The sequence below is a fragment of the Salmo salar genome, chromosome 07 (assembly GCF_965601325.2).
Source record: "Salmo salar chromosome 07, fSalSal1, whole genome shotgun sequence".
In the NCBI taxonomy this organism is placed as follows: Eukaryota; Metazoa; Chordata; class Actinopteri; order Salmoniformes; family Salmonidae; genus Salmo; species Salmo salar.
In genome coordinates, this window is record NC_138297.1 from 43455606 (window position 1) to 43482569 (window position 26964).

Consider the following 26964-nt stretch of genomic DNA (forward strand, 5'->3'; position numbering starts at 1 on the left):
AGCGAAGACGGAACGTGACGAAGGTGACGTCAGGTGCCTAGCTAGTCTCGTTTAGTTTACTGCGAAGGAGAGGGGAAAAATCAAGCAACAAGAAGGAAGTGCAATGGCGACATTGAATCGCCAACTACCAACTCCGGATACGTTCCTGTGCAAACCTTGGTCAACTTTTATCAGCGCAGCAAAATTACACTATATTGACAGTAAGTGCACGTCCAATGTTGTCATCCATTTCTATAAAAATGGCACGTGCGAACAGTGTTGTTGAACCGAGATTGAGTTGTCCTCCATGCATCTGTCAAAACTGAAAAATATTAAGCTAGTTACCAAATTCATAACAAATCTATAAAACGCATGTTTACAAATGCTGGGTATTCATTTGTCTGATGCATTCTCAATATGTTCGTAATGCGCATGGGTTAGTTTACTGATGTCTGTCTGGCTAGGACAACTTTCGTTGCTTGTTGGTGACAGTTCCCTTGATTTATCAAGGCAGCTCGTCAGTTAACGTTACAGCTGCGAGCTCACTATCTAGCTAGACGTAATGACACGTTTCGGCGTGGCGTGCGTGAGATTTATGTTTTATTCTTTTTATTTTTTTCAACCACCAACTAACCGATCGTACATGAACTCAAATATGAACTCTATTTTCTTATATTATTTTAATACAGACTCACTCGTCGAAAACCGCTTGAAAGAGCTGTACCACAACTGGGAAGGAACTAAACTCAGCAAAGAAGGTAAGGTTGATCAAATCGTGCAGTAGTGACTGTCACCCGAGTCTTGTTTTTGTTGTTGTTCTTGTGGACTGATGAGGCTCCAGTTGTCACTCCAGCATTCTTGCCAACATTCTTGCATATTTTAACACCACAGCCACACAACACGGCACAGCCTGTCAAATTCAAAGCTAAGGGACGACCACAGCATACATTTTTCCTAACACTGTTTATTATGAAGATAAAATATGTTTTAGGTATGATAATGAATGTACGTGTTTGTTAATTACAAATGGATTGATATTTAGTGCCATGATATTGGTCAAGTAAGAAATGTCACGCGTACATGAGTATGTTCCCTTCCTGCTTACCTAGAGGCTCTTGGCTCTACCTACACTGTAAAAATGAGGGGATTTGATGACTATAGGTTGGAGGGCCACCCAGAGTGACAGACAGGAGCAACATTCAAGCACTTCAGTACTAACTCCCCAGTCTTCAGTTCAGCCAGACTGTGAGTGCCAAAGCAGGCACTCTCAGTCCCAGCCAGACTGGAATCACCAATATGTTCTGACTGCTGATCCCAGACCAACACACTGAGACAGAGTAAGATTGACTTGCCCTTTAGATACTGATCTAAGGCCAGTTGTGTTTCCCCTGGACCCCCTAATGGTTAAGGTAAGGAGATCCTCTCCCTCACTCAGCCAGAATGGAGTCTCCCAGTGTTGTTGATCCCCGGCCAAGAGTCAGGCAGGTTGTGAGACACACACACACACACCATCAGCTGATGAGGTCATACCATGTGTCAAGCAGACAGTAATAGCTAACTGGCACTGAAGATGACTGAGTGACGTCATTACAGACCTATAGCCTAATCATCTCTGAGATTAGTGCCAGACAGCGATTATACCCATCGTTATATGGTAAACTCAGTATTATGCCTTCTCTCCACTACATAGGTCAACAGCTGATGTAGTCCACAATTCAATTCTTTATCTTACAATGTTGTTTACGAGGATAAGTGAGACTTGACAATGCACAAATACAGAAAATGTTATCCCCACTTTAAAACCTTTCTCAGCGGGTGTCTGATAGATAGTATGTTTCTCTGTGCCTGGGTAGCGCTCATTCACGAAAGACAGATTGTTTTAGCAGCACTGTTTTGGCAGTTTCTGTTGTTCTGGCAGGCGAGCGAGGCAGTAAGCTACACACTGTTCTCATTTGTCTTGGCAGAGACAGATGAAAAAAAAAAAAAAATAGTGCTTTTATAAGTACTATACTCGTTGTTTCTGGTTTAGGGATGGGCATTTGAAATAATTTCACTATTAGAATAATATCAGGATTTTTATCTCGGATATCTGGATAGTCGAAATACATGTTTTTTTTTTACGTATCTTTTTAGTCTGAGCCCTTGCGTGAGGGAGAGACGCAGATGGTTCTGCTCGGAGGAGGGGCCGGTGTGTATTTGTGAGACTGAGAGACTAGAAAGTAGCCACGCTGGCCCGCGCTAGTTAGACAAACTTGTAACGTAAGCTGCTGCTTATTTATCATCCAATGACAGTGCCTGTTTTTACTGCATCAAATCGATATACATAAGATAGAAAGTTAGCCAGCTAGATAACTAGCTAATTGAGGCTACAATTACTGCACTCCCCATCCTTGTAAACAAATGGCAACACCATGATTCAGATGAAACAACAGCCTACCTCTTGGTTGTTTGTTGTAGCCCACTCCTTCTTATTTAGCTAACTTTTAATTCCATTTTGCATTGATTAGAGATGTCGCACTTCACTTGCCACACATGGAACCTCTGACTGTAGAGCAGCTTTGATTGGCCGGCAAAATCAACAAGCGTGAAACGTGTGTAGGCTACCATCATCGATGGCTACAGATGTCTTTTTTTTTTTAATGGAGTGAACGTCATACACACTACATTTAAAAGTTGGTTGTTTTTATTCAATTAAAAAGTTCAAATGTCATCCTTGTATTTATTAATGTCACATGGGTAATTAAATGTACTTCATACAAAGCATTTTCATTGTTAATAAATAGGGCGGCAGGTAGCCTAGCAGTTGGACCAGTAATCGACCAGTAAGCGTTGGACCAGTAATCGAAAGGTTGCTTGTTCGAATCCCTAAGCCGACTCGTTGAAATATCTGTCTGTGCCCTGTGCAGCAGCTACTATTAAACCTTCGGAAGCCATCTACCATAGTGCCCTTCGATTTGTTACAGGTGACAGTTTTGATATTCATCACTGCATCCCTGTATCAAAAGGTTGGCAGGACTTCACTAAAGACCCGTAGATCTGTACATTACTCCCTTTTTGTTTACAAGGCCCTAATAAACTTCTATCTTATCTAACTTTGCTGTTGAAGTATAGACACCTGAGTTGCCTAACCCGTTCACAGGATTGGTTATGTCCTGGGGTTCCTAGGGTCTCCACCGATCTAGGTAAATCTGCTTTTCGTTTGAAAGCACTGTATTGCTCCCCGATCTAAGGCACTGCATCTCAGTGCTAGAGGCGTCACTACAGACAACCTGGTTCGATTCCCGGCTTTATCACAACCAGCCGTGATTGGGAGGCCCACAGGGCAGCACACAATTGGCTCGGCGTCGTCCGGGCTTGTCCGGTGTAGGCCGTCATTGTAAAGAAGAATTTGTTCTTAACTGACTTGCTTGGTTAAAGGTAAAAAAAGAGAATTTTTTTTTTTTTAAATCGTACAAAAAATTGCTGGAAGAAAATTCTAAATACGTTTAATCTTTATGTTCTGTGCCGTTCGAGCAGTTTGGAGTATACTTACATACAGTTGAAGTCGGAAGTTTACATACACCTTAGCCAAATACCTTTAAACTCCGTTTTTCACAATTCCTGACATTTAATCCTAGTAAAAATTCCCTGTTTTAGGTCAGTTAGGATCACCACTTTATTTTAAGAATGTGAAATGTCAGAATAATAGAGAATGATTTATTTCAGCTTTTATTTCTTTCATCATATTCCCAGTGGGTCAGAAGTTTAAATACACTCAATTAGTATTTGGTAGCATTGCCTTTAAATTGTTTAACTTGGGTCAAACGTTTTGGGTAGCCTTCCACAAGCTTCCCACAATAAGTTGGGTGAATTTTGTCCCATTCCTCCTGACAGAGCTGGTGTAACTGAGTCAGGTTTGTGGGCTCCTTGCTCGCGCACGCTTTTTCAATTCTGCCCACAAATTTTCTATAGGATTTGAGGTCAGGGCTTTGTGATGGCCACTCCAATACCTTGACTTTGTTGTCCTTAAGCCATTTTGCCACAAGTTTGGAAGTATGCTTGGGGTCATTGTCCATTTGGAAGACCCATTTTGCGACCAAGCTTTAACTTCCTGACTGATGTCTTGAGATGTTGCTTCAATATGTCCACATCATTTTCCAGAACAAGATTCATGACAAAAGTGGGGAGATCCTTTTTGATTGGATCAGCTCAACCCCCCCCCCCCCCCCCCCCCCCCCATTAACCATAGGAGAAAACAACAAAGCTGCGCTTAGATCAATGTGATTGGGAGTCCCATAGGGCGGCGCACAATTGGCCCAGTGTCGTCCGGATTTGGCCGGTGTAGGCCGCATTGTAAATAATAATTTGTTTTTAAATGACTTGCCTAGTTAAATAAAGGTTAAATAAAAAAATGTCTAGGCAGCTTTCTGATTCTACTCCTAGTTCAGCCCCTGTCCCTTAGCTCACCCCTGTTCCTGTCTCTGTCTTCTGTAGAGATGCACGTGTTTGGCCAGTTTCCCAACCAGGAGGATTTCTGTCTCGTCGTCTGCCATGTCTGCAACCAAGTGGTCAAACCCCAGGGCATCCTCACTCACTACGGTAAGAACCCTAACCCCTACACACTACCCAAACACACTACAGTGAGAACCCTAACCCTGACACACTAGCCTTATGTACCACCCTAACTCTGACACTACCCTTACAGTACAAACCACCCTGACCTTGACACATTACCCAGACCCACTATGGTAAGACCCCTAACTCTAACCCATTACAGTAAGAGCCCCCCAACATTGGTCAGTGCTGGACCAAATCAGTCACATTTTATGTCACGTGCTTTGTAGACAACAGGTGTAGACTAACAGTGAAATGGTTACTTACAGGTCCTTTTCCAACAATGCCGAGTTAAAGATAAAAAAAAAAAAGATACCAAATAATTGAAAACCAGCTCATGTCTGTCCGTTTGCTTACGTTCTCGTTGATCCCCAGTGAGCGGAGCGCGCTTACATCTGCTGCTGGCTAGCTGCACATGTCCTAGAGCGAGGAGTCTGTCTGTGCCAAGAGACAGGCAAAACACACATGCATATGCACACACACGCCCCCCCCCCCCCCCCCCCCCTTGAGTGCTCTCTCCTGCCCCCTGCAGGTTGCTGCCTCCAGCTGCAGTCTTCTCAGACATGTAAATCTGGTTATAACGCATGTAAATCTGACCTTAGATCTGTGGTTAAGGGAAACGGGAAATCTTCCTCTCACAACAGCTGCTCACTGACAGGCTCTGAGTAGGTCAGCTCTGCTCAGTGGTCAATGCCTTTCAGCTATGCTCCTCCAGCTCTAGTGTGTGTGTGGAGAAATACTCTTTCTGCCAGCCAGTCTGCAGGAGTCAGACAGACAGTTGATACCCGCTCTGTTTCTCTCTCTGCCCATCTGTAGCTGGCGGAGGAGGCTGATTTAAGCAGTTTAACGGAAAAGCTTTTGTATGTTATTCAGAGGTTGGGTGTGTGTCATTCAGAGAATGTATGTGTGTGCGCTAGACTGTTATTCATAGGGTGTGTGTGTTGTCTGGTGACTGCCCTTATGGTCCTGGATTAATTGAGCTCCTTGCAGGCTCTCTTCTCTCAGCTTAGTTTCGTTTCCTGACTTTGATGTGTGGGCTGGCACTCCCTGCAGTGTAGTGTGTTGGCGAGGCAGTTAGTTGTTTTTGTGCTTGCTTTGGTGCCAGTGTGGGCAGTTGTTGTGTTGAAGCAGCTGCGGTGATAGTGTGAGTGTGAGGTTTAGTGTAGTGTTGATTTGTATAGAGTAGTTTAGTGATGTGCTGCGTTGTGTGTGTCATGTTATGAAATGTATTGGCTGTTGCAGAAGGGTTTGGCTCTTCTCTCTTCTCTCTCTCTCTCTCTCTCTCTCTCTCTCTCTCTCTGTCTCTGTCTCTGTCTCTCTGTCTCTGTCTCTCTGTGGTGGGTGTCTTCCTCTAGCGGTGGCAATGAGGATGTAAACTAACCCAGCTGAGCTCTCAGTGCGATGCTGACTCTCAGGTTCCTACTTCCTGTGGCTGCTAGGCTCACAGGGCTCTCACGCTAGCCACTGCTTCACTCGCTCAGCAATGCCATGGCAACGGGCTTGAGGGACTAGGTAGACGTTGCCCCTAACCACCGATACAGGTTCAGATAGTTTTAAACCCCCATAATAATGTTTAAGCTTAGGATAGGGTATTTTGATCCTAAATCTGTGTTAGGGGATAACTTGTACCTTGGAAGGGCAGATGCACGCTAAACTACAGTTGTGAGTAACCAATCTGTGTGTGAATCTGAATTGGCTGCTGTGTAGCTACTGCTGCATACCTGAATGAGGTGGACTTTGGTCCTGGCTCCCAATACAGTGGCCCCTCTGCTTTACCTTGCCTATTTACTCACCTGCACACACACCTGCCTGACGGACGCAGTTACACACTCACACACACCTGGAACACACGCACGACTGCCGCCTGGCATACACACACACACGCCTTGACACCTGCTTAATCTGTGTGCTCATTCATCCCTATTGTTCTAACGAGCTGTTGGTATTTCAGCACTCATTGGGCAGGGTAAGGCAGTCTCCCTGTTATTCCCACACACTGTCATCGTATTGGCTCTTCACACTGTCAGTCACTCAACTGTGACCAACGAGACAGATTCTGTGGAGTGGGTGATACAGCCTGTCAGACAGTAGTTGGCTGAGGACAGTTGGCAGGATGGCTGTGGTGCCGGGGCCAAGTCTATTTAGGAAATTGCCAGGACAGAACAAAATGAATACTCATGAATAGTTTTATTTGCTGACAGTGATATAATGCATTATTTCATCCCCGCTGCACAGTTCACATGCTTTCCTCACTAATTTTGGTGCAAAGTCTGCGTGCGTAGTAGGTCTACAATACAGTGAGGGAAAAAAGTATTTGATCCCCTGCTGATTTTGTACGTTTGCCCACTGACAAAGAAATTATCAGTCTATAATTTTAATGGTAAGTTTATATGAACAGTGAGAGACAGAATAACAACAAAAAAAACAGAAAAACGCATGTCAAAAAGGTTATAAAATGATTTGTATTTTAACGAGGGAAATAAGTATTTGACCCCTCTGCAAAACATGACTTAGTACTTGGTGGCAAAACCCTTGTTGGCAATCACAGAGGTCAGACGTTTCTTGTAGTTGGCCACCAGGTTTGTACACATCTCAGGAGGGATTTTGTCCCACTCCTCTTTGCAGATCTTCTCCAAGTCATTAAGGTTTCGAGGCTGACGTTTGGTAACTTGAACCTTCAGCTCCCTCCACAGATTTTCTATGGGATTAAGGTCTGGAGACTGGCTAGGCCACTCCAGGACCTTAATGTGCTTCTTCTTGAGCCACTCCTTTGTTGCCTTGGCCGTGTGTTTTGGGTCATTGTCATGCTGGAATACCCATCCACGACCCATTTTCAATGCCCTGGCTGAGGGAAGGAGGTTCTCACCCAAGATTTGACGGGACATGGCCCCGTCCATCGTCCCTTTGATGCAGTGAAGTTGTCCTGTCCCCTTAGCAGAAAAACACCCCCAAAGCATGTTTCCACCTCCATGTTTGACGGTGGGGATGATGTTCTTGGGGTCATAGGCAGCATTCCTCCTCCTCCAAACACAGCGAGATGAGTTGACGCCAAAGAGCTCCATTTTGGTCTCATCTGACCACAACACTTTCACCCAGTTGTCCTGTGAATCATTCAGATGTTCATTGGCAAACTTCAGACGGGCATGTATATGTGCTTTCTTGAGCAGGGGGACCTTGCGGGCGCTGCAGGATTTCAGTCCTTCACGGCGTAGTGTGTTACCAATTGTTTTCTTGGTGACTATGGTCCCAGCTGCCTTGAGATCATTGACAAGATCCTCCCGTGTAGTTCTGGGCTGATTCCTCACCGTTCTCATGATCATTGCAACTCCACGAGGTGAGATCTTGCATGGAGCCCCAGGCCGAGGGAGATTGACAGTTCTTTTGTGTTTCTTCCATTTGCGAAAAATCGCACCAACTGTTGTCACCTTCTCACCAAGCTGCTTGGCGATGGTCTTGTAGCCCATTCCAGCCTTGTGTAGGTCTACAATCCTGTCCCTGAATCCTTGGAGAGCTCTTTGGTCTTGGCCATGGCGGAGAGTTTGGAATCTGATTGATTGCTTCTGTGGACAGGGTGTCTTTTATACAGGTAACACGTTGAGATTAGGAGCACTCCCTTTAAGAGTGTGTTCCTAATCTCAGCTTGTTACCTGTATAAAAGACACTTGGGAGCCAGAAATCTTTCTGATTGAGAGAGGGTCAAATACTTATTTCCCTCATTAAAATGCAAATCAATTTCTAACATTTTTGACATGCGTTTTGTTGTTATTCTGTCTCTCGCTGTTCAAATAAACCTATCGTTAAAATTATAGACTGATCATTTCTTTGTCAGTGGGCAAACGTACAAAGTCAGCAGGGGATCAAATACTTTTTTCCCTCACTGTAAGCATTTAATGAGGCGTGTGCGTACGAGAGTGCGTGTGGGTGTGTGCGAGAGCGTGTGGGGGTGTGTGTGGGAGCGCCCGTGTGGCTGTGTGTGTTTTTGACATGTCCCTCTGTCCCGACTAGGTGTCTGGGGAGTAGAGTCCCAGTGAGGCAGAGAGAGTAAAGGACCTCCCCACCTCCCCTCCCCGCCCCCCCCCCCAGAAAGACATGCATAGCCAGAACCGTAAGTTTCCTCTCCTTTAGTCCTCCTTCCTTCCTTCCTTCTCTATCCTCTCCTCCCCTCTCTCTGTCTCTCTCCAATGCACTCTACTGCAATATGGATCACTGAGTTTCAGACTAACTTTTTCAGTTGGTGGCACCAGCTCATGATTTGGTCACACCCATAAAAAAACGTTGTCACGCAATATACAGGACCAATCAAAAGTTTGGACACACCTACTCATTCCAGGGTTTTTCTTAGTTTTTACTATTTTCTACATTGTAGAATAATAGTGAAGACATCAAAACTATGAAATAACACATATGGAATCATGTAGTAACCAAAAAAGTGTTCAACAAATCAAAATATATTTTATGTTTGAGATTCTTCAAAGTAGCCACCCTTTGCCTTGATGGCAGCTTTGTACACTCTTGGCATTCTCTCAACCAGCTTCATGAGGTAGTCACCTGGAATGTATATAAATTAACAGGTGTGCCTTGTTAAAAGTTTAATTGTGGAATTTCTTTCCTTCGTAATGCGTTTGAGCCAATCATTTGTGTAGTGATATATTATGCCAAGAACCGTTTAAATAAGCAAAGCGAAACAACAGTCCATCATTACGTTAAGACATGAAGGTCAGTCAATATAGAACATTTCAAGAACTTTGAATGTTTCTTCAAGTGCAGTCGCAAAAACCATCAAGCGCTATGATGAAACTGGCTCTTATGAGGACCACCACAGGAAAGGAAGACCAAGAGTTACCTCTGCTGCAGAGGAAAAGTTGATTAGAGTTACCAGCCTCAGAAATTGCAGCCCAAATAAATGCTTCACAGAGTTCAAGTAACATACACATCTCAACATCAACTGTTCAGAGGAGGCTGCGTGAATCAGGCCTTCATGGTTGAATTGCTGCAAAGAAACCACTATTAAAGGACACCAATCAGAAGAAGAGACTTGCTTGGGCCAAGAAACACGAGCAATGGACAATAGACCGGTGGAGATCTGTCCTTTGGTCTTTGATTCCAACCGCTGTGTCTTTGTGAGACGCAGAGTAGGTGAACGGATGATCTCTGCAAGTGTGGTTCCCACCGTGAAGCATGGAGGAGGAGGTGTGATGGTGTGAGGGTGCTTTGCTGGTGACACTGTCCGTGATTTATTTAGAATTCAATGCACACTTAACCAGCACGGCTACCACAGCCTTCTGCAGTGATACGCCATCCCATCTGGTTTGCGCTTATTGGGACAATAATTTGTTTTTCAACAGGACAATAACCCAACACACCTCCAGTCTGTGTAAGGGCTTTTTGACCAAGAAGGAGAGTGATGGAGTGCTGCGTCAGATGACCTTGCCTCCACAATCACCTGACCTCAACCCAATTGAGATGGTTTGGGATAAGTTGGACCGCAGAGTGAAGGAAAAGCAGCCAACAAGTGCTCAGCATATGTGGGAACTCCTTCAATACTGTTGGAAAAGCATTCCAGGTGAAGCTGGTTGAGAGAATGCCAAGAGTGTGCAAAGAGTGTGTAACATTTTTTTGTTTTGGACCGGGCTCATATTCTCACACTTAATATTTGCCTCTCCAAAGGCCGTGAAACAACATGTTTCATTGCCCATGATGAGGCTTTTTATCAATTAGAGTAATTGACCTCGCAATAAGCCAGTGTCGAGTAACTTCCAAGTCAGCTTTGGGTGCTAAAATGGGAAGCGGCAGCCGCTGCGCAATCAATTGGGAGGTGGAAAGCACATGGTGCATTTTAATTTCACTAATTAACTAACAACGAGGGCTTTGTGTTGGAGCGTATTTCTTCCTATTTAAGAAATAAGATGTAGGCCGTCCTGTTTGGTAGGCAATTATAGGCTATCTATAGATTTGTCGGCCAATTCCTTCAGTAGTGTCACCACTTCTTAAATACCTCCGTGTCCGTACTTGTAACTGGGGTTGGGCGATATTACGATAGTATCGTCTATAGAGGATGATTGACAGCCATAGTCGATGGTGACGACATCATGATGTGACAGACGATACCTAACCTATTTCAACTTGACTGGCCTCGCGTATTAAAGAGAAGAGCGGAGTCAGGCGGTGCACAGCAGGGCAGTGCATGGGTTACATTCCGAGGAAATTGTCTATATTGCTATATTCCCATTTGCTATTTCAATTAATATCTTATATTTACAGAATGCAAGAGAACAATGTAGACATGGCCTAGTTTCACCAAAGCAGCGCTAAATGTCCAGTCAAACAATGTTTATTTTTTCTCTTTCTCCAATAGCGGATGATTTCTCCCACCGCGCTATCTCATGTTCAAACAATTAGCCTAGAACTCCGTTAGATTATCTCAAAGTTTTTTAAGTTTTTTTTTTTAATAACCTACAAATATGGTAGACCTAAGGTAATAATTAGAGGGATATAGTGCCTTCAGAAAGTATTCACACCCCTTGACTTTTTCCACGTTTTGTTGTGTGGATTTAAAATTAATTGTCTTTTTTTTTTTGTCAACGATCTACAAAACAATACCCTGTCAAAGTGGAAGAAAAATTATATAGCATTTTATTTTTCATATTTAAAAAAATATATATATCTCGATTAGATAAGTATTCAACCCCCTGAGTCAATACATGTTATAAGCGATTACAGATGTGAGTCTTTCTGGATAAGTATAAGAGCGTTCCACACATGGATTGTGCAACATTTGCCAATTTGTCTTAAAAAAATTCTTCAAGCGCTGTCAAATTGTTGATAATTTCTAGATAACCATTTTCAGGTCTTGCCATAGATTTCAAGCATATTTAAGTAAAAACTAACTCGGCCACTCGGGAACATTCACTGTCTTCTTGGTAAGCAACTCCAGTGTAGATTTGGCCTCATGTTTTAGGTTATTGTCCTGCTGAAAGATGTATTCATCTTCCAGTGTCGGGTGGAAAGCAGACTGAATCAGGTTTTCCTCTAGGATTTTGCCTGTGCTTAGCTCCGTTCCGTTTCTCTTTTTATCCTGAAAAACTCCCCAGTCCTTAATGATTACAAGCATAACCATAACATTATGCAGCCACCACTATGCTTTAAAAAAAATGGTGAGTAATATGTTATATTGGATTTGCCCTGAACATAACTTTGTATTCAGGAAAAAGTCAATTGCTTTGCCATATTTTTTGCAGTATTACTTTAGTGCCTTGTTGCAAACAGGATGCATATTTTGGAATAATTGTATTCTGTACAGGATTCTTTATTTTCACTCTGTCAGTTAGGTTAGTATTGTGGAGTAACTACAATGTTGTTGATCCATCCTCAGTTTTCTCCAAACACAGCCATTCAACTGTAACTGTTTTAAAGTCACCATTGGCTTCGTGGTGAAATCCCTGAGTGGTTTCCTTCCTCTCCGGCAACTGAGTTAGGAAAGACACCTGTATCTTTGTAGTGACTGGGTGTATTGATACACCATCCAAAGTGTAATTAATAACGTCACCATGCTCAAAGGCATATTTAATGTCTGCTTTTAAAATGTTTACCCATCTACCAATAGGTGCCTTTTTTTGCAAAGCATTGGAAAATCTCCCTGGTCTTTGTGGTTGAATCTGTGTTTGAAATTCACTGCTCGACTGAGGGACCTTGCAGATAATTGTATGTTCGGGGTACAGAGATGAGGTAGTCTTTCAAAAATCATGTTAAACACTATTATTGCACACAGAGTGAGTCCATGCAACTTCTTATTTTTACTCGTGAACTTATTTAGGCTTGCCATAACAAAGGGGTTAAATACTTATTGACTCAAGACATTTCAGCTTTTCATTTTTTATTAATTTGTAAACATTTTGAAAAACATTTTCACTTTGACGTTATGGGTTATTGTTGGTGGCCAGTGACAAACAAATCTAAATGTAATGCGTGCTAAATTCAGGCTGTAACACAACAAAATTATACCTATAAAAAGCTGAGACCCTCCTCTCTTCAACAGGGACAACAGTAGTTGCTTCCAGAGCTGTGTTTTTCCTGCAAGTAGATTTTGAGATGTTATACAATCGGACACTTACTTTATAGGAATCATGAGTATAATGTACTTCACTGTTTGACCAAATCGTGCTTTTAGCTGCCAAAAAAGGGGAAGGTTTGGAGTGAGTGACAATGTAAAATGTGCAGCTCGCACCGACGCGACCACTAATAAAATTCAACGCGCACAGCCAAGTCAAATGGTCGCAGTCTGGAGCCATGGATCACTTACAAACATCACAGATGTGTGAATAACTGACCAGTCAGTGATCTACAGTGTTAGGACATTTTCATGATGCTGGGTGTTTACCAGGTGTGTTCACACTCAGTCTGTATTCAGTCTGTATTTCTCCTGACCCTCTCTCTCTGTGTGTGTGTGTGTGTGTGTGTGTGTGTGTGTGTGTGTGTGTTTCAGAGCGTCGGCACGGCTCCCCGTGTCCCTCCAGGGGTCCAGTGGTCTCTGTGAAGTCCAATGTGGCAGTGTCTCCCACCCCGGGTCCTACTCCCCCTCTGCCCTTCAGGGTCCCCAGAGACTACCCCCACTCCCGCTTCAACAAGGCCCCGCTCGCTGTCTACCCTCCCAAGGGTGTCCGCAGCAAGACATGGTGGGTGCACACACAGGCCAAATCTTGTGAACATGCAGACATTTACTGCATCGAATCCCAGTCGTGTTTATTTTTTGGAATAAAAACAATCCCACAACTTTCCACTCAATCAATTAGCACCCCCCCTCATCATTCCTCTCACTCTCTTGCTTTATCTGTCGCTCCATCCCTCTTCCTCTCTCTCTCTCCAGTGTGTCGTTGCCAGTAGTGAGTCTGGAGAAGATGCCATGTTTGGGCCGGGCAGAGAGGGGAACACACGTCAGAGTCAACTGCTTTTCTTCCACCCCCTCCTGCTCCTCTCCCTCCTCCCTCAAACCCTCCCTGATCCCCCCAGATCCCCTCAGGGGGTCTCAGGAAAAACTGGTGAACGGCCGCGGCCCAACCACCCCTTGCTCCACCACACCCCCCTCCCTGGTGGACCGCCGGCCCAGCCCGGCCCGCTCTCCCCTGGACAAACGAGCCTCCTCTACCCCCTCACCCTCCCCCCTGAATCACCGCAGACCCTCCCCCTCTCCCTCCCCTCGGACCCCCGCAACCCCCTCCCCCCTGGACAGGAAACAGCAGAATGGAACCAAGACCCCCAGGCCTCATAGGAGACTGTCAGGTGAGAACACAGTCTAACCACAGATCTAGGATCAGTGTACCCTAACCCCAATCCTACCTTTTAATCATTATCATGTGTGGCTCAGTTGGTGGGATGGTGCTTACAACGCCATTGATCATGGGTTCGATTCCCTCTGGGGCCACCCATAAGAAAATGTATTAATGCATGATGTTAGTTGCTTTTGGATAAAAGCGTCTGCTAAATAGCATGTTATATCTAAATAATTATAATCAGGGATCGTGCAAAACTGACCAGAGATAAGCCAACTTCATCCTCCTCCTAGGTGAACAGACACAAAGACGGATGGAGAGAACATACAATGTATTAATGTACCTTTTTATCTGGTAGGGAATGTGTAACAACTTAAATTCTTCCACCAGGAATGTGCATATCTATCTCAGCACTGTAAAGGTCGTGGTATAAATATATAGCCTATGTTTCTAAGTGCAAAACCCCTCCATATTCCTTATCTCCCCTAACCTTTGAAAGCTGCCCAGTCATGAGAGTGAAGGGGCATGAGCAGATTCATATGATGGGTTAGGAGCTTGGCATGGGTGGGGGCTGTTTTGAAAGAAGAGAGAGTGGAGGCTGTTGCTCAACACTAATCCTATGCGCTGGGGCCTTGCTAATTCTACTGTGGACGAGGAGACTTCCCTCATACCTCTCTTTCCATCTTTCCTGTCTCTTTGTTCTTCCGCCGCTCTGTCTTTTCCCTCTCTCTCTTGCCTTTCCCCTCTCTTCCTTTACTCCTCTCGCCTGTCTCTTTTCCCAGTCTCTCTCTTTCTCTCTCTCTTTCTCCATATGTTGTTGTCTCTGTGCTGTGCGTCGCTCCAACTCTTTGATTTACAAGTGTAATTCATGAGCTGCTGCCAAGGCTTCTGCTCCTTAAAAACCTTCCCACCGCTTGGGACTCCAACTGGCCTCTTCTACTCTCATCTCCTAAACACATACGCTGAGAGACACACACACACACATGCACACACACACGCCTCATCTCCCAAACACACGCACACTCCCAACCACTCCCATAACTACCTAGATTATAGAGATTACATATGGAAGATTACAGGGACAATTTAACTGTGTAACGTAGGGGAAACTTCTCAGTGGAATTTGGGAAGTTTCAGTCAAAGAACAGTTTACTGTAGGTCCTATAACACAACTTTGTAAGACATTTCTCTCCTGTCATTCAAGATCTCTTGGCAAAAGATGACTTCATGGTTCTCCGGAAGACAAAATTCTGAAATCAGCTGTGATGACCTGGTTTGATTTTTGATGGCTTTTGATGGTGTTTACAGGGAGGGTGTTTGACCCTAACAAGCACTGTGGAGTCCAAGACCCAGAGAGCAAGCGGTCCTGCACGCGATCACTCACCTGCAAGGTGAGACACACTGACCTCTGACCTCACATCTGATTGGCTACACAGCCTATTCTGACCATACGTGCGCATTGCTTCATTTTGAGTTGTGCTTTATTTTCCTCGATACCAGGGAAAACTAATTTAAGTCTTATTTAAATGTGTTTTTGTTGCCCTTTTGTGTCCACTTATCTTTGTTATTATATTTTGTGTGTGTGTGTGTGTGTGTGTGTTCCAGACTCACTCCCTGATCCACCGACGGGCCGTCCCAGGCAGGCAGAAAGAGTTTGATATCCTCCTGGCGGAACACAAGGGCAGAGCGAAGGAGAAGGAGGGAGGGCCGAGGAGGGAGTCACAGGGGGGCAGTCAGAGCACCCGTGCCAATTACACTACCCCCTCCACCCTGCCCCCCCACTGCCACAATGGCAGAACCGTCTCCACTCTCAAACTGCGGCTGGCTAATGCACACAGACACATGTAGGGGGCAGCACTGAGGCCAAAGTCAATGTATAGCTTCTATTCATTCAATGGAGTCATACTTGTTACATTTTTTCAATAAAGATCCTGTGTTTGCTGCTCAGAAATATTAGGCCAAAGTTACATATTTGTAAGACATTCTACTGCGCTGTTGGAGCTAGTACCATAATCATTTTCCTGCACCTTCTATAACACCTGCATCTTCTATAACACCTGCAAATCTGTGTACGCAACCAATTAACTTATTTGATTGTGAAAATCACTGTCAGTTCAAACTCACACCACTAGGGGGTGCTTTAAACTACTGTTGATTGCAGAATCAGAATCAATGTGAAACAAAGCGATTTTGACACTTGTTAGTTTTGTAAGTCATGTTAGTGTCTAGTTCTAAACATCTTCTTCCTTTCACTTTCTCTTCTCTTTCTTTCTGCCTGTCTCTTTCTCTCTTTTTCATTCTCTCGCTCCCTCTCTGTGTGCAGGGTACCTGGTAGTGGGGTTGCTGCTGTCCTATCCTCCACCCCCGTCCCCCCAGGCTCAACCCAGGACCCCCCAGTCCCTGTCTGGCAGAGGGCAGGAGGGGACAGGGACGGTCGTCTGTCCAGTGATGAGGGCGACCCAGGAACACCAGATGACCCTGACATAGACGGAGACCGACCGTCCTGCCACTACTCCCGTCACCACCCTCGACCACTGGGGGTATGTACTTGTACCCGTAGTCATTTAGCAGACGCTGTTGTCCAGGGTGACTTACAGGAGCAATTTGGGTTAAGTGTCTTGTACCTGTCTCTGTACCTGTCTACCCAACATTTAACATTAAGGTAGCTATGTGCAAAAATATGTACAGTTGAAGTTGGAAGTTTACATACACTTAGGTTGGAGTCATTAAAACTCGTTTTTCAACCACTCAACAAATTTCTTGTTAACAAACTATAGTTATGGCAAGTCGGTTTTAGGACATTTAATTTATGCATGAAACAAGTCATTTTTCCAACAATTGTTTACAGACAGATTATTTCACTTATAATTCACTGTATCACAATTCCAGTGGGCCAGATGTTGACGTACACTAAGTTGACTGTGCCTTTAAACAGCTTGGAAAATTCCAGAAAATGATGTTATGGCTTTAGAAGCTTCTGATAGACTAATTGACATAATTTGAGTCAATTGGAGGTGTACCTGTGGATGTATTTCAAGGCCTACCTTCAAACTCAGTGCATCTTTGCTTGACATCATGGGAAAATCAAAAGAAATCAGCCAAGACCTCAGAAAATAAATTGTAGACCTCCACAAGTCTGCTTCATTCTTGGGAGCAATTCCAAACGCCTGAAGGTACCACGTTCATTTGTACAAACAATAGTACGCAAGTATAAACACCATGGGACCACGCAGCCGTCATACCACTCAGGAAGGAGACGCGTTCTGTCTCCTAGAGATGAACGTACTTTGGTGCGAAAGGTGCAAATCAATCCCAGAACAACAGCAAAGGACCTTGTGAAGATGCTGGAGGAAACAGGTACAAAGTATCTATATCCACAGTAAAACGAGTCCTATATCGACATAACCTGAAAGGCCGCTCAGGAAGGAAGAAGCCACTGCTCCAAAACCGCCATTAAAAAAGCCAGACTACGGTTTGCAACTGCACATTCGGACAAAGATCATACTTTTTGGAGAAATGTCCTCATGTCTGATGAAAGAAAAATAGAACTGTTTGGCTATAATGGCCATCGTTATGTTTGGGGGAAAAAGGCAGAGGCTTACAAGCTGAAGAACATCATCCCAACCGTGTAGCATGGGGGTGGCAGCATCATGTTGTGGGGGTGCTTTGCTGCAGGAGGGCCTGGTGCACTTCACAAAATAGATTTTATCACGAGGCAGGAAAATGATGGGGATATATTGAAGCAACATCTCAAGACATCAGTCCGGATGTTAAAGCTTGGTTGCAAATGGGTCTTTCCAAATGGACAATGACCCCAAGCATACTTCCAAAGTTGTGGCAAAATGGCTTAAGGACGGCAATAGTCAAGGCATTGGAGTGGCCATCACAAAGCCCTGACCTCAAGCCTATAGAACATTTGTGGGCAGAACTGAAAAAGCGTCTGCGAGCAAGGAGGCCTACAAACCTGTCTCAGTTACACCAGCTCTGTCCAGAGGAATGGGCCAAAATTCACCCAACTTATTGTAGGAAGGTGGTGGAAGGCTTCTCGAAACAACATTTGACCCAAGTCAAACAATTTAAAGGCAATGCTACCAAATACTAATTGAGTGTATGTAAACTTCTGACCCACTGGGAATGTGATGAAATAAATAAAAGCTGAAATAAATCACTCTCTCTACTATTACTCTGACATTTCACATTCTTAAAATAAAGTGGTGATCCTAACTGACCTAAGACAGGGAATCTTAACTAGGATTAAATGTCAGGAATTGTGAAAAACTGAGTTTAAATGTATTTGGCTAAGGTGTATGTAAACTTCTGACTTCAACTGTATAATTTCTACAAAGGGTTTGTAAGTAATCACAAAATTTCAGCTGCTTCTAAAATATCTGTAAACAAATAAATGGTTGCTAAACTACTTGTAAATCCTTTAGAAAGTGTTTCCTTATCTCTCAGTCTAACACCCAGACTGAAATCAACCCTAAGCCCCTACCCTAGAGCTGGGAAGATAAACCGAAAACTACCGACACGGACATTGCCCTCTTACGTTTTGGTTACGTCCTGTAATTTTCGGGGGAATATGCTAGACAATGTTTTTGTTCGAAAAGCGTTATTTTGTTAACTGTAATGTGCATTAACCCGCTTTCTGCATTGGAAGTACAGTATCTTCCCTATCCCTGTTTCGCTGCCCGGTCTCACTCTCTCTCCCCACTTTGTGCACCATGTCAAGGGACAGATGCATTCTGGTAAGAGCAAGCATGCAACGTTTCCAAATGGAATTGCGGGAAAACAACGTTTTTAAATAGTATTTTACTGTTGTTAAAAAAAATTCTCTGCTTTATGTCAGCATATTTTGTTTTTTTTCTTCTCTACTCTCAATATTGAGGAAATTACACCACTTTCCAAACAGAGTATGTAATTGAGATGATGTGCTGACGAAACGTGCCATTTGCATTCAATATATCAAGTAGTCTATTGATACCTACCAATGGAAAGTTTTTGTTGGACATTACATTTACTGTTAGATCCTTTACATGGCTGTCTAGCATCAATATCATATATTTAGGTTTTAGCAATATAGATAATGTGTTTTGAGTTCCCACTTCCTCAGGTGGTAAATTATGTATCATATGTACAAAAAATGGATGCTGGCAAATGTAATATCTAAGAGCCAAAAATAAATCTGATCATTCTGGATCCTATTTCAAAATGTCCATGCATTCCCTGAACATGTTAGATGAAATGTCTGACTTCTTTCATGTCTTACTTGGCACTGTAAAACTAGATCCCTGCCCCTAATGGAAAGTAAAAAAGAGTGTATTTATCGTTATCGAACCAAATGTATCGTTAAATGACTTTATGTCAGTATCTCCCAGCTCCACCCCCCCCCCACACACTATTTGTAGAGATTTGATTGTGTAAGCGATATGGAGGAAACCTCAGCCGGCCTGCCTGATGGTAATGCTTTAGAGCGATGCCTTAGTAATGGCTGCGGCGCTATTGCCATGTCACCGTACTGCTTGAAGTAGGAGTGTAACGATGCACGTATTCGTACTGAACCATTCGGTACGGATACCTCAGTTCGGTCTGCACTGTGAACACAAATGAATACATACAAACATTACAAAATAAGAAACACTAGGTCTATAGGCTGTGATGTCTATGCTGCATTGCAGGCCTACGCCTCTTGAGTAAATCTGAGATGAAAAAAAAAAACAATTTCAGGCCATTCCATTAAAAGAAGCTATGCGCCAATTAAGATTTTAATTTTGATTAACGTGCGCATTTCAACGTGCTCTTTTGTGAGGCGCAGCCGGGAACTAGTTCTATAGTGGGGTCGATAAACCAGAATTGGAGGATCCTCCGTCGTTTTATATCTCCAGTTTGGGAACATTTTGGCTTCCTAGTAGATTACGTTCGCGATGGACATAGAGTTGTGGGTTAAACATTAACAGTATGTCGCCACGCTCAACGAGAATAGCCTATGCAGCTGCCAACACCTCAAATGTTGACAAATATGTTGACATCACCTCAGTATACCGCATGCGAGCAGCCCTTGGCAGCTGATTCTGACCAGGCCGAAGAAATTACAAGAGCGATAGGTAGGCTATGTTTATATTTTTTACAGTCTTTGGTTTATAGCCGCGGATATGCGCCTATTTTCGGTGGTTGAAAATAGGAGGTTTCAGTCAGCACCTTGTGGAAGTGCCCGAGCCACATTACAAACTTCACTTGGCACTGAAGGAGACATGGTGCGTTCGTAACCAAGATGGAAGTGGGAATTTACCACTCGAACGGCCCTCCAACTGGTAATTACTTGTAGGAAACTCGTCTATCATCCCCCTTCTCCCACATACTGACCTTTTGACGTCACCTACTAAGGAAATGGCCTCTATAACAGCGTTTTCAGAAGTTAAACGCAACAACAAAACATTATTTACAAAACGCAATCTATTTCATGTGGATTTGAACTGTATAATAGCTGTACTTTTAGTTTAGCTATTAGCCAATCTGCATTTCTCAATGAGTTCAAATCACATGAATATAGCCAACTGGTATTTACGACTTCACAACAGGTAAATCCCCACCTCCCACATGGTTACAAACGCCGCGTCAGAGTGGAAACTTGAGGCCCAACATAACAATCCTGTCACAACAGACAACCCCAGGAACATTGTGAATGCTGAACATTGTGAATGGCATTTTAATCTTCCCGCTGTCCCGAAACCGAACCGAACCCTGACCCCAAAACCGCAATACGTACCAAACCATGGGTTTGGTGAACCGTTAACACCCCTAGCTTGAAGCCATCCATACAGGCTGATTTGATCTCTTTTTTTTCTGACTGTGCTAACCCCTCCCTCCGTGTCTCAGTGCTGTGCGTTCAGCAGCAGGCTGATGGGACGTGGTCACTATGTGTTTGACCGGCGGTGGGACAGGATGAGGCTGGCGTTACACTGTATGGTGGAGAAACATGTCAACGCTCAGATGTGGAGGTGAGGAAAGTGTGTGCGTGTATTAATCATACCAGCATAAATGATTTGTCGGCCCGTGTTCTGGGGCTCTGGGACCAACTCCAATGTATTTACATCCAGCTTTAGACTACTGAGATGCTCTATGGAGAAAGTGAGTTCAGCTGTCTAGGGAAGACACACAGAGACTCATAGACACTATTAATAGGTGTGGAATGGCGGATGTTAGTATGACCTGGTTCTGCTGGGGCTCTGGCATAGGACATCAGCAGCCAGCTCATATTCTAGACAGAACACTCTCTGAACCCCTGTAAATCTGGGTATTTCATTATGGCTCTGGTTTTTGTAACGTCTCTGTCCTCTGCTGTGTTACAGAAAGGTGCCCCTGGCTGCTGAGAGCCCTCTCTCCCTCGGGAGCCCTCCTATCAGCACTCCCTCCCCCAGCTCTCTCACCCCTCCTCCCCCTCTCTCCTTCCCTTCCTCCACCAATGGAGCCTTCTCCCTTGGGCCCTACTCCACGGCCTTCCCCCAGGATGCATCAGCAGCAGGGTTGTTTGGCATCAGGGACCCCTCCCAGCCCGTGTCCCCTGTCTCCGCCCTAGGGAAAGCCCGTAACGGCACTACCACCAAACCCATCAGGCCCCCAGGGGCGACTGGTGGCGCGGCCAAGAAGAGGAGGACCACCCTTCCACCCAGTTCTGACACTCTCAGGGGGAACAACAGCAGCTACCACACACTGACTCCCACCCCCATGCTCAGCTCTGGCGTGCCCCCCCTTAGTGGTAGGAGAAAGACCTTAGGACACAGTGCCAGTGAGGTGGGGGTCAGGGCTGAGGACTGGTACTCCAACCCTGACCAAACCACTACCACACCCTACCCCCTCACTAAGGACCACCCCAGCCCCTTACCCCCTACTCCCAGCCCCCTTCCTCCCCCTAGCCCCCTGGCCTATGGAGGAGGGGTGGAGGGGAGAAAGAGGAGGAGCCCCAGTGCGTACAGAGGAGGAGGAGGAAAGCCCAGTAAGGTGACCAAAGCAGCAGCAGGGCTGGACGGCATCTTCAGGAGGAACAGCACTGGACTTTTGGCCTCAGGCCCCGAGTCACCTCGACAGGTAAACACACCAAACTCACCTGGTTACTCACATGGTAATTCACCTCACATGACAGCTGAAGTTACCTTGGCTCAAATAAAGATAGCCTGCCTCATATTTATTTTTACTGTCATGGATTATACAGATTGATGTCGTCTTTGGATATGTTGAGCTTGACTGTCAACTTAAGTCTCCATTTCTTGCCCTCCCCCTGCTCTTCCTCTCCCCCTGTTTCTCTCTTTCCTCTTGCAGTCCAAGTTGCATCATTTACAATAACAGGAGACATGGACAGAATGTTGGGCAGCTGGACTAGTATCTGTGACCTTTGACCCAATGTTAGTACCACAGGGCCTTGCCCTGTTAACAGTGATGTCACTCAGCTCTGCACCTGTACCCATGAGGGATTCTGGGACTTGGAGTCATTGGTGGGTCAGAATGATTTGGCTCCTCCTCTCACACTGCCCATCCCATATTAGGATGTGTGGTCCCTCCCCACAATCCCGCCCCCACAGTCTCCATGGTTACAGGGTGAAGCACTCAAATCAAGACACTCATCATCACAAACTGCCCTCTGAAAAGGGAACCTGCTTTAGGTTGGCATCTTTATCACCGCTCTACATGCATTTAGACATTTTGTTGTTGTAGCTTCCCGTTCCTGTGTGGTCAGGTGACCAGGAAGGAATTCCCATGTCCAAAAACTTCCTCAGACAGACCTGTCTTGACAGCCCCAGCAGACCTCCGCTCCTCACCACACACACCCTTCTTTCCAGCATGCCAGAGTTCAAAGTGCACTTACTCTCCTCCTCCTGGACTCCAGAGGCTACACAACAACCATTCTGTCACACAAGGGAAGACTTTATACCGACACTTTTTCATGAAATGTCTTTCAAAATAGGAAGAATTCAGGTTATCGAGGATGGTTTTTATTCTTCGTCGCAAATGTTGCAACACAGAGAGGACCTACACCCTAAATGGAAAATGATGGTGTTGGATTTTTTTATGTATAATAATTTATAATTTCTTAATTTTCTTACTGACCAGAGTAGAGCTACAGACGTTGAGCAAAATTATATTTGTATGTCAATTTTTTTAAAGTATAATTATCATAGTTGTTATTGTTGAAAATGTGTACATATATTTTATTATTTTTATATTTATTAATAGTCTCCCATTACTAAAAGAACTCAAGCTAAAGTGTTTTACCCGCTTGGTGACATGTATTTTTAAGGGTCCTTTTTGCCGGCTGTTCTCCCTTTTCACACTTCTTCCAATGTTTCTACCTTTCAACCATGACTTCTCTTTCTCTTCCACTGGTCTCTGACAGACTTGTATGTCTGCTTGATTTCATATGTACATTACAGAAATGTACATATGGCACTAGCCGTCTTTTAATACCGCTGGTACCACTGCAGTGTGTTCTTCTGTTCTGTCAGTGATAGACACTCTACAGGGACTGTCACTGACACGGGCTGCATCTCAATAGTCGAAAGTGGCATCTTCTCCTCGTCTCCTTCGTCTTTCCTCATCTGAAAGCTAAGGTGTAGTTTAGAGCAACGTGGTGGTTGCCAACCAGGAATTTGACTTCCGTCGAGCGAGTTCTTGTGATAGGAAGTTACTTTAGATTATTTAGATGCGTTTCTCAGAACAGCGGTAGCGCCCCTACTGTTACATACATGGGGAAGTTCAGTAGTTGCCTGAAGGAAGAATAATGCTTTTTCAGATCCTCTCTTTTGCACTTTTTCCTCATATTCCCAGGTCGTTAATCTACTTCTATTTCTATAGATATTTGCTTCCCACCAAGTATGAACTCTGGGGTGTGAAGACATGCACAATCAAGACGACTTTGTTGTTTTTTTTGTAATGAATTTGGAAAATGTTCTTCCATTTTCTTTCACTTTGAAAATGTCGACGGTTTTGTAGATCGGAAGGAAAAAATCGAATGTATTCCCTTTTCAGATGGAATTGTAAGGCTGCAAAATGCGAAGACTGTGCAAGGGATGTGTAGACTTTCACTAGGCACTGTATATATTTGTGAAGGTGTTTTGTCAACAACTGTAAATATGAAGACTAGGCGTGTATTCCTTGTGACTTCAATCCCCTTTATAAACCAGTGTACTTTAGGCTACAGTGTAGGCCAGGGCTATTCAACTCTTACCCCATGAGGTCTGGAGCCTGCTGGTTTTCTGTTCTACCTGATCATTAATTGCACACACCTGGTGTCCCAGGTCTAAATCAGTCCCCGATTTAGATGGGAACAATGGAAAAAAATGCATTGGAACTGGCTTTGAGGTCCAGAGTTGTTTTGAAAGGTGTAGGCTATCTGAATCTCAAACAAGGTCATTTTGTAAATTTTATTTTGACAATTTTACTGAATGTGTCTGTCTCCATGGCTAAGGGAAATCACAAACACTGTAGGTCTGCATGGTCCAGGGGGAGGGGCTTGGAAAAGTAGGTACAGTGGGGGAATGTTTCTATGCCTGCCGTTTGTCTTCAGACCCTGCCTCTGCAGAGGTGCACAGTCTTCCAAGTCCTTAGGCCCTCACCTGCAGCACTCCATATTTCTGTAAGTGCTCGTAGGTGAAAGTATTGACTCTTTTCACCATCTCGGATGACCTCCGACACACTCAAATGACTCATATGCTCGCTTTCTGCTAGTGGTCAATGTCGATGGCATGTAACTTCTCCCAACATAGTATTAGGCCTGCATAATACATATCAGTTTATAACTCATCAATTACAAGTTACTGTTTGATCACTGAAAATGTGTGCACTACTCCACTGGTTGGTCAGGTCTGGAGCCACCAATGCCCCTCTCCAGTCATTTAGGTAAGCAAACGGCACGTGACTGACTAGGTATTATTCCTGAATGTTAACTTTGCTTCTCCTCTCCTCGCTTTTTTTACTGCATGTGGAACAGCAGATACGCCATCTAATTGAACTCGTGTCCTCGCTCCTCGTCTTCTCAAAACCCGTTGGATAAGAAAGCCAGAGGTCCCGCCCATCTGACCTTCTCCTCTAATGGGTTTTGATAATGACGGCAGGAGAGAGGACACGAGGAGTATGCAATTGAGGTCTTCCCTAATGGCACGCTATTCCCTATAGTGCACTACTTTTGACCAATGCCCTAATATGTGTGCCCTGGTCAAAACAAGGGCACTGAATTCGGGAAATACAGTGCCTAAAGTAGTGCACTATAGGGAAGGACGCAGACTTGAGTAGACTAGTGGCTCAGTGCAGTCTCCTTACTACTCACCCAGGAAATGGATGTCCCTCTGTAAGTAAGGCCTTATTTTTGTATTCACTGTAAATAAAGCAGAACCGGGCTCTTGTCGAGGTCTTACTATGAAATAGTCACTGGTTCACCTTATCAGTCCGTGGTGGCGTCCATCATGTGCTTTCTACTCCTGGGTGACTCTTTTATCCTGTTGTCCCCATGGTGTTATCAACACGTTTAGATGTGTATTTTCAGGTTTGACTATGTTTTGGATAAAAAAATTATATATAAAATAATTTTTTTACCTGCTGTTTTGTCCTGTCCCTTCTTGATGGAATAACTCCACCCAGGTGCATGATTCAGCATAGCAGGATAGTAATTCCATGGGAGAATCTCAATTTCATACTCATAGCGTCCTCTCTCCTTGCCTCCTCAATACCCATTGGATAATAAGTCAGAGGTCCCACCCCTCTGACCTTCTCCTCCAATGGGTTTTTAGAAGGAGGAAAAGAGAGTATGCGAGGAGTATGCAATTGAGATTTCTTTGTTTCCCTTGGGGTAAAGTTGTACACAATGACTTAAGCCTGAAAGAAGAACAGACACCCATACATTTCCCTTTACTTGAATTAGTCCTCTGTACACTTGCAAAGTCAATTCCCCTCATTCCTGCAGGGCACTTTAAAGGCCCACCTAATATAAAATGTATGGATTGTGCCATATGGACTGGAGCAGTGAGTAAAGGCCAAGGTGGGTGTAGTACTGATGTTTAGGATATCTTTGTGTACCCTTGACCACAAACGATCACTTGGTATACAGTCTAGTAGGTGAGCAAGAATCCATTTTGGAACCAGACCTGATAATTATGTCGGTGAACAAACTGGCATCTGAGCTGTACTGGTGGGCAGGGTGCATCCTTCCGCTCATAATATATGAAGTGAACAAGAAGTCCTGGTGTGTAGGGGTAGGTACTACAGAGCTGTGTTCATCCTATTCTTCACAGTAGCCTATCCATCCACCTGTAAAAAGTTATGCGTTATGGACTACGCCTGTGCAGCAACAGGTGCCGCCTCATCGGCAGAATTGGTAGGCTTGCCGGAAGGCCTCATAAGAGCCTTTTCTATTCACTTTTAAAGTTTATATATTTGTATGTTGTAAAGTGGTCATTATAGCAACACAAATAGACAACTAGCGCTACAAAATGTCAAAAAGCTGTCAGTAGGTTAGATGGCAAAGGCAGCTTGCATGTAATTGATGACATAAAAGGTTTCCAACACTATGCAGCATGTCAATGAATTCAGAGGGCTTTCCCCCCCATTGCAAACAGCATTCTTATGATAATAGTTTAATGCTGGTCCTTTGGTTAATTGTCTGGCCGATAGCGGTGGCCACCTTTTGTTGTATTTCTCACTGGGCCTAAAGGACAGGGTCTGGTCTCGGGGATTATAACTCAAGAGGTCTACTCAAATACCACAACAACTATATTTTTCAGAAGTCCCAAATTGTAGGCTATGCAAGAAGTTGGTTCCAACTACTTATAGACTAGTTATTAATACTATATTACGTGGACATTGGCTAAACAATATTTAGGCCAATAATACCTGTTAAATAATGTCTAAAACACACATCACATGGTGAGATATTGCTGGCCTACAGCCATAACTTTTAGGCCTATGTTTGAATGATTAGCCTAATATTATTGATATTAGAGTTATTTAAACAATAAGGCACGAGGGGGTGTGGTATATGGCCAATATACCATAGCTAAGGGCTGTTCTTATGCACGACACATCGCAGAGTGCCTGGACACAGCCCTTAGCCCTGGTATGTTGGCCATCTACCACAAACCCCCAA

The 26964-nt window shown here is 44.2% G+C and overlaps 1 protein-coding gene across 2 annotated transcripts; it reads left to right on the plus strand.

The window, feature by feature from the left end:
* The first annotated feature begins 30 nt into the window (after nucleotides 1-30).
* Nucleotides 31-25422, plus strand: LOC106609205 (ataxin-7-like protein 1). Of its 2 annotated transcripts, XM_045721974.2 has the most exons (12): nucleotides 89-200; nucleotides 669-737; nucleotides 4453-4557; nucleotides 8578-8677; nucleotides 13055-13244; nucleotides 13436-13848; nucleotides 15147-15229; nucleotides 15444-15682; nucleotides 16162-16378; nucleotides 20712-20833; nucleotides 21185-21920; nucleotides 22152-25422. In XM_045721974.2, exons 4-12 carry the CDS (start codon nucleotides 8662-8664, stop codon nucleotides 22173-22175), a joined length of 2040 nt encoding a protein of 679 aa, XP_045577930.1. In that variant the 5' UTR covers nucleotides 89-200; nucleotides 669-737; nucleotides 4453-4557; nucleotides 8578-8661; the 3' UTR covers nucleotides 22176-25422. The 2 variants fall into 2 exon arrangements, with proteins under 2 accessions (XP_014063201.2, XP_045577930.1); XM_014207726.3 differs by lacking the exon at nucleotides 8578-8677 and having other exon boundaries at nucleotides 31-200.
* Nucleotides 25423-26964: the final 1542 nt, after the last annotated feature.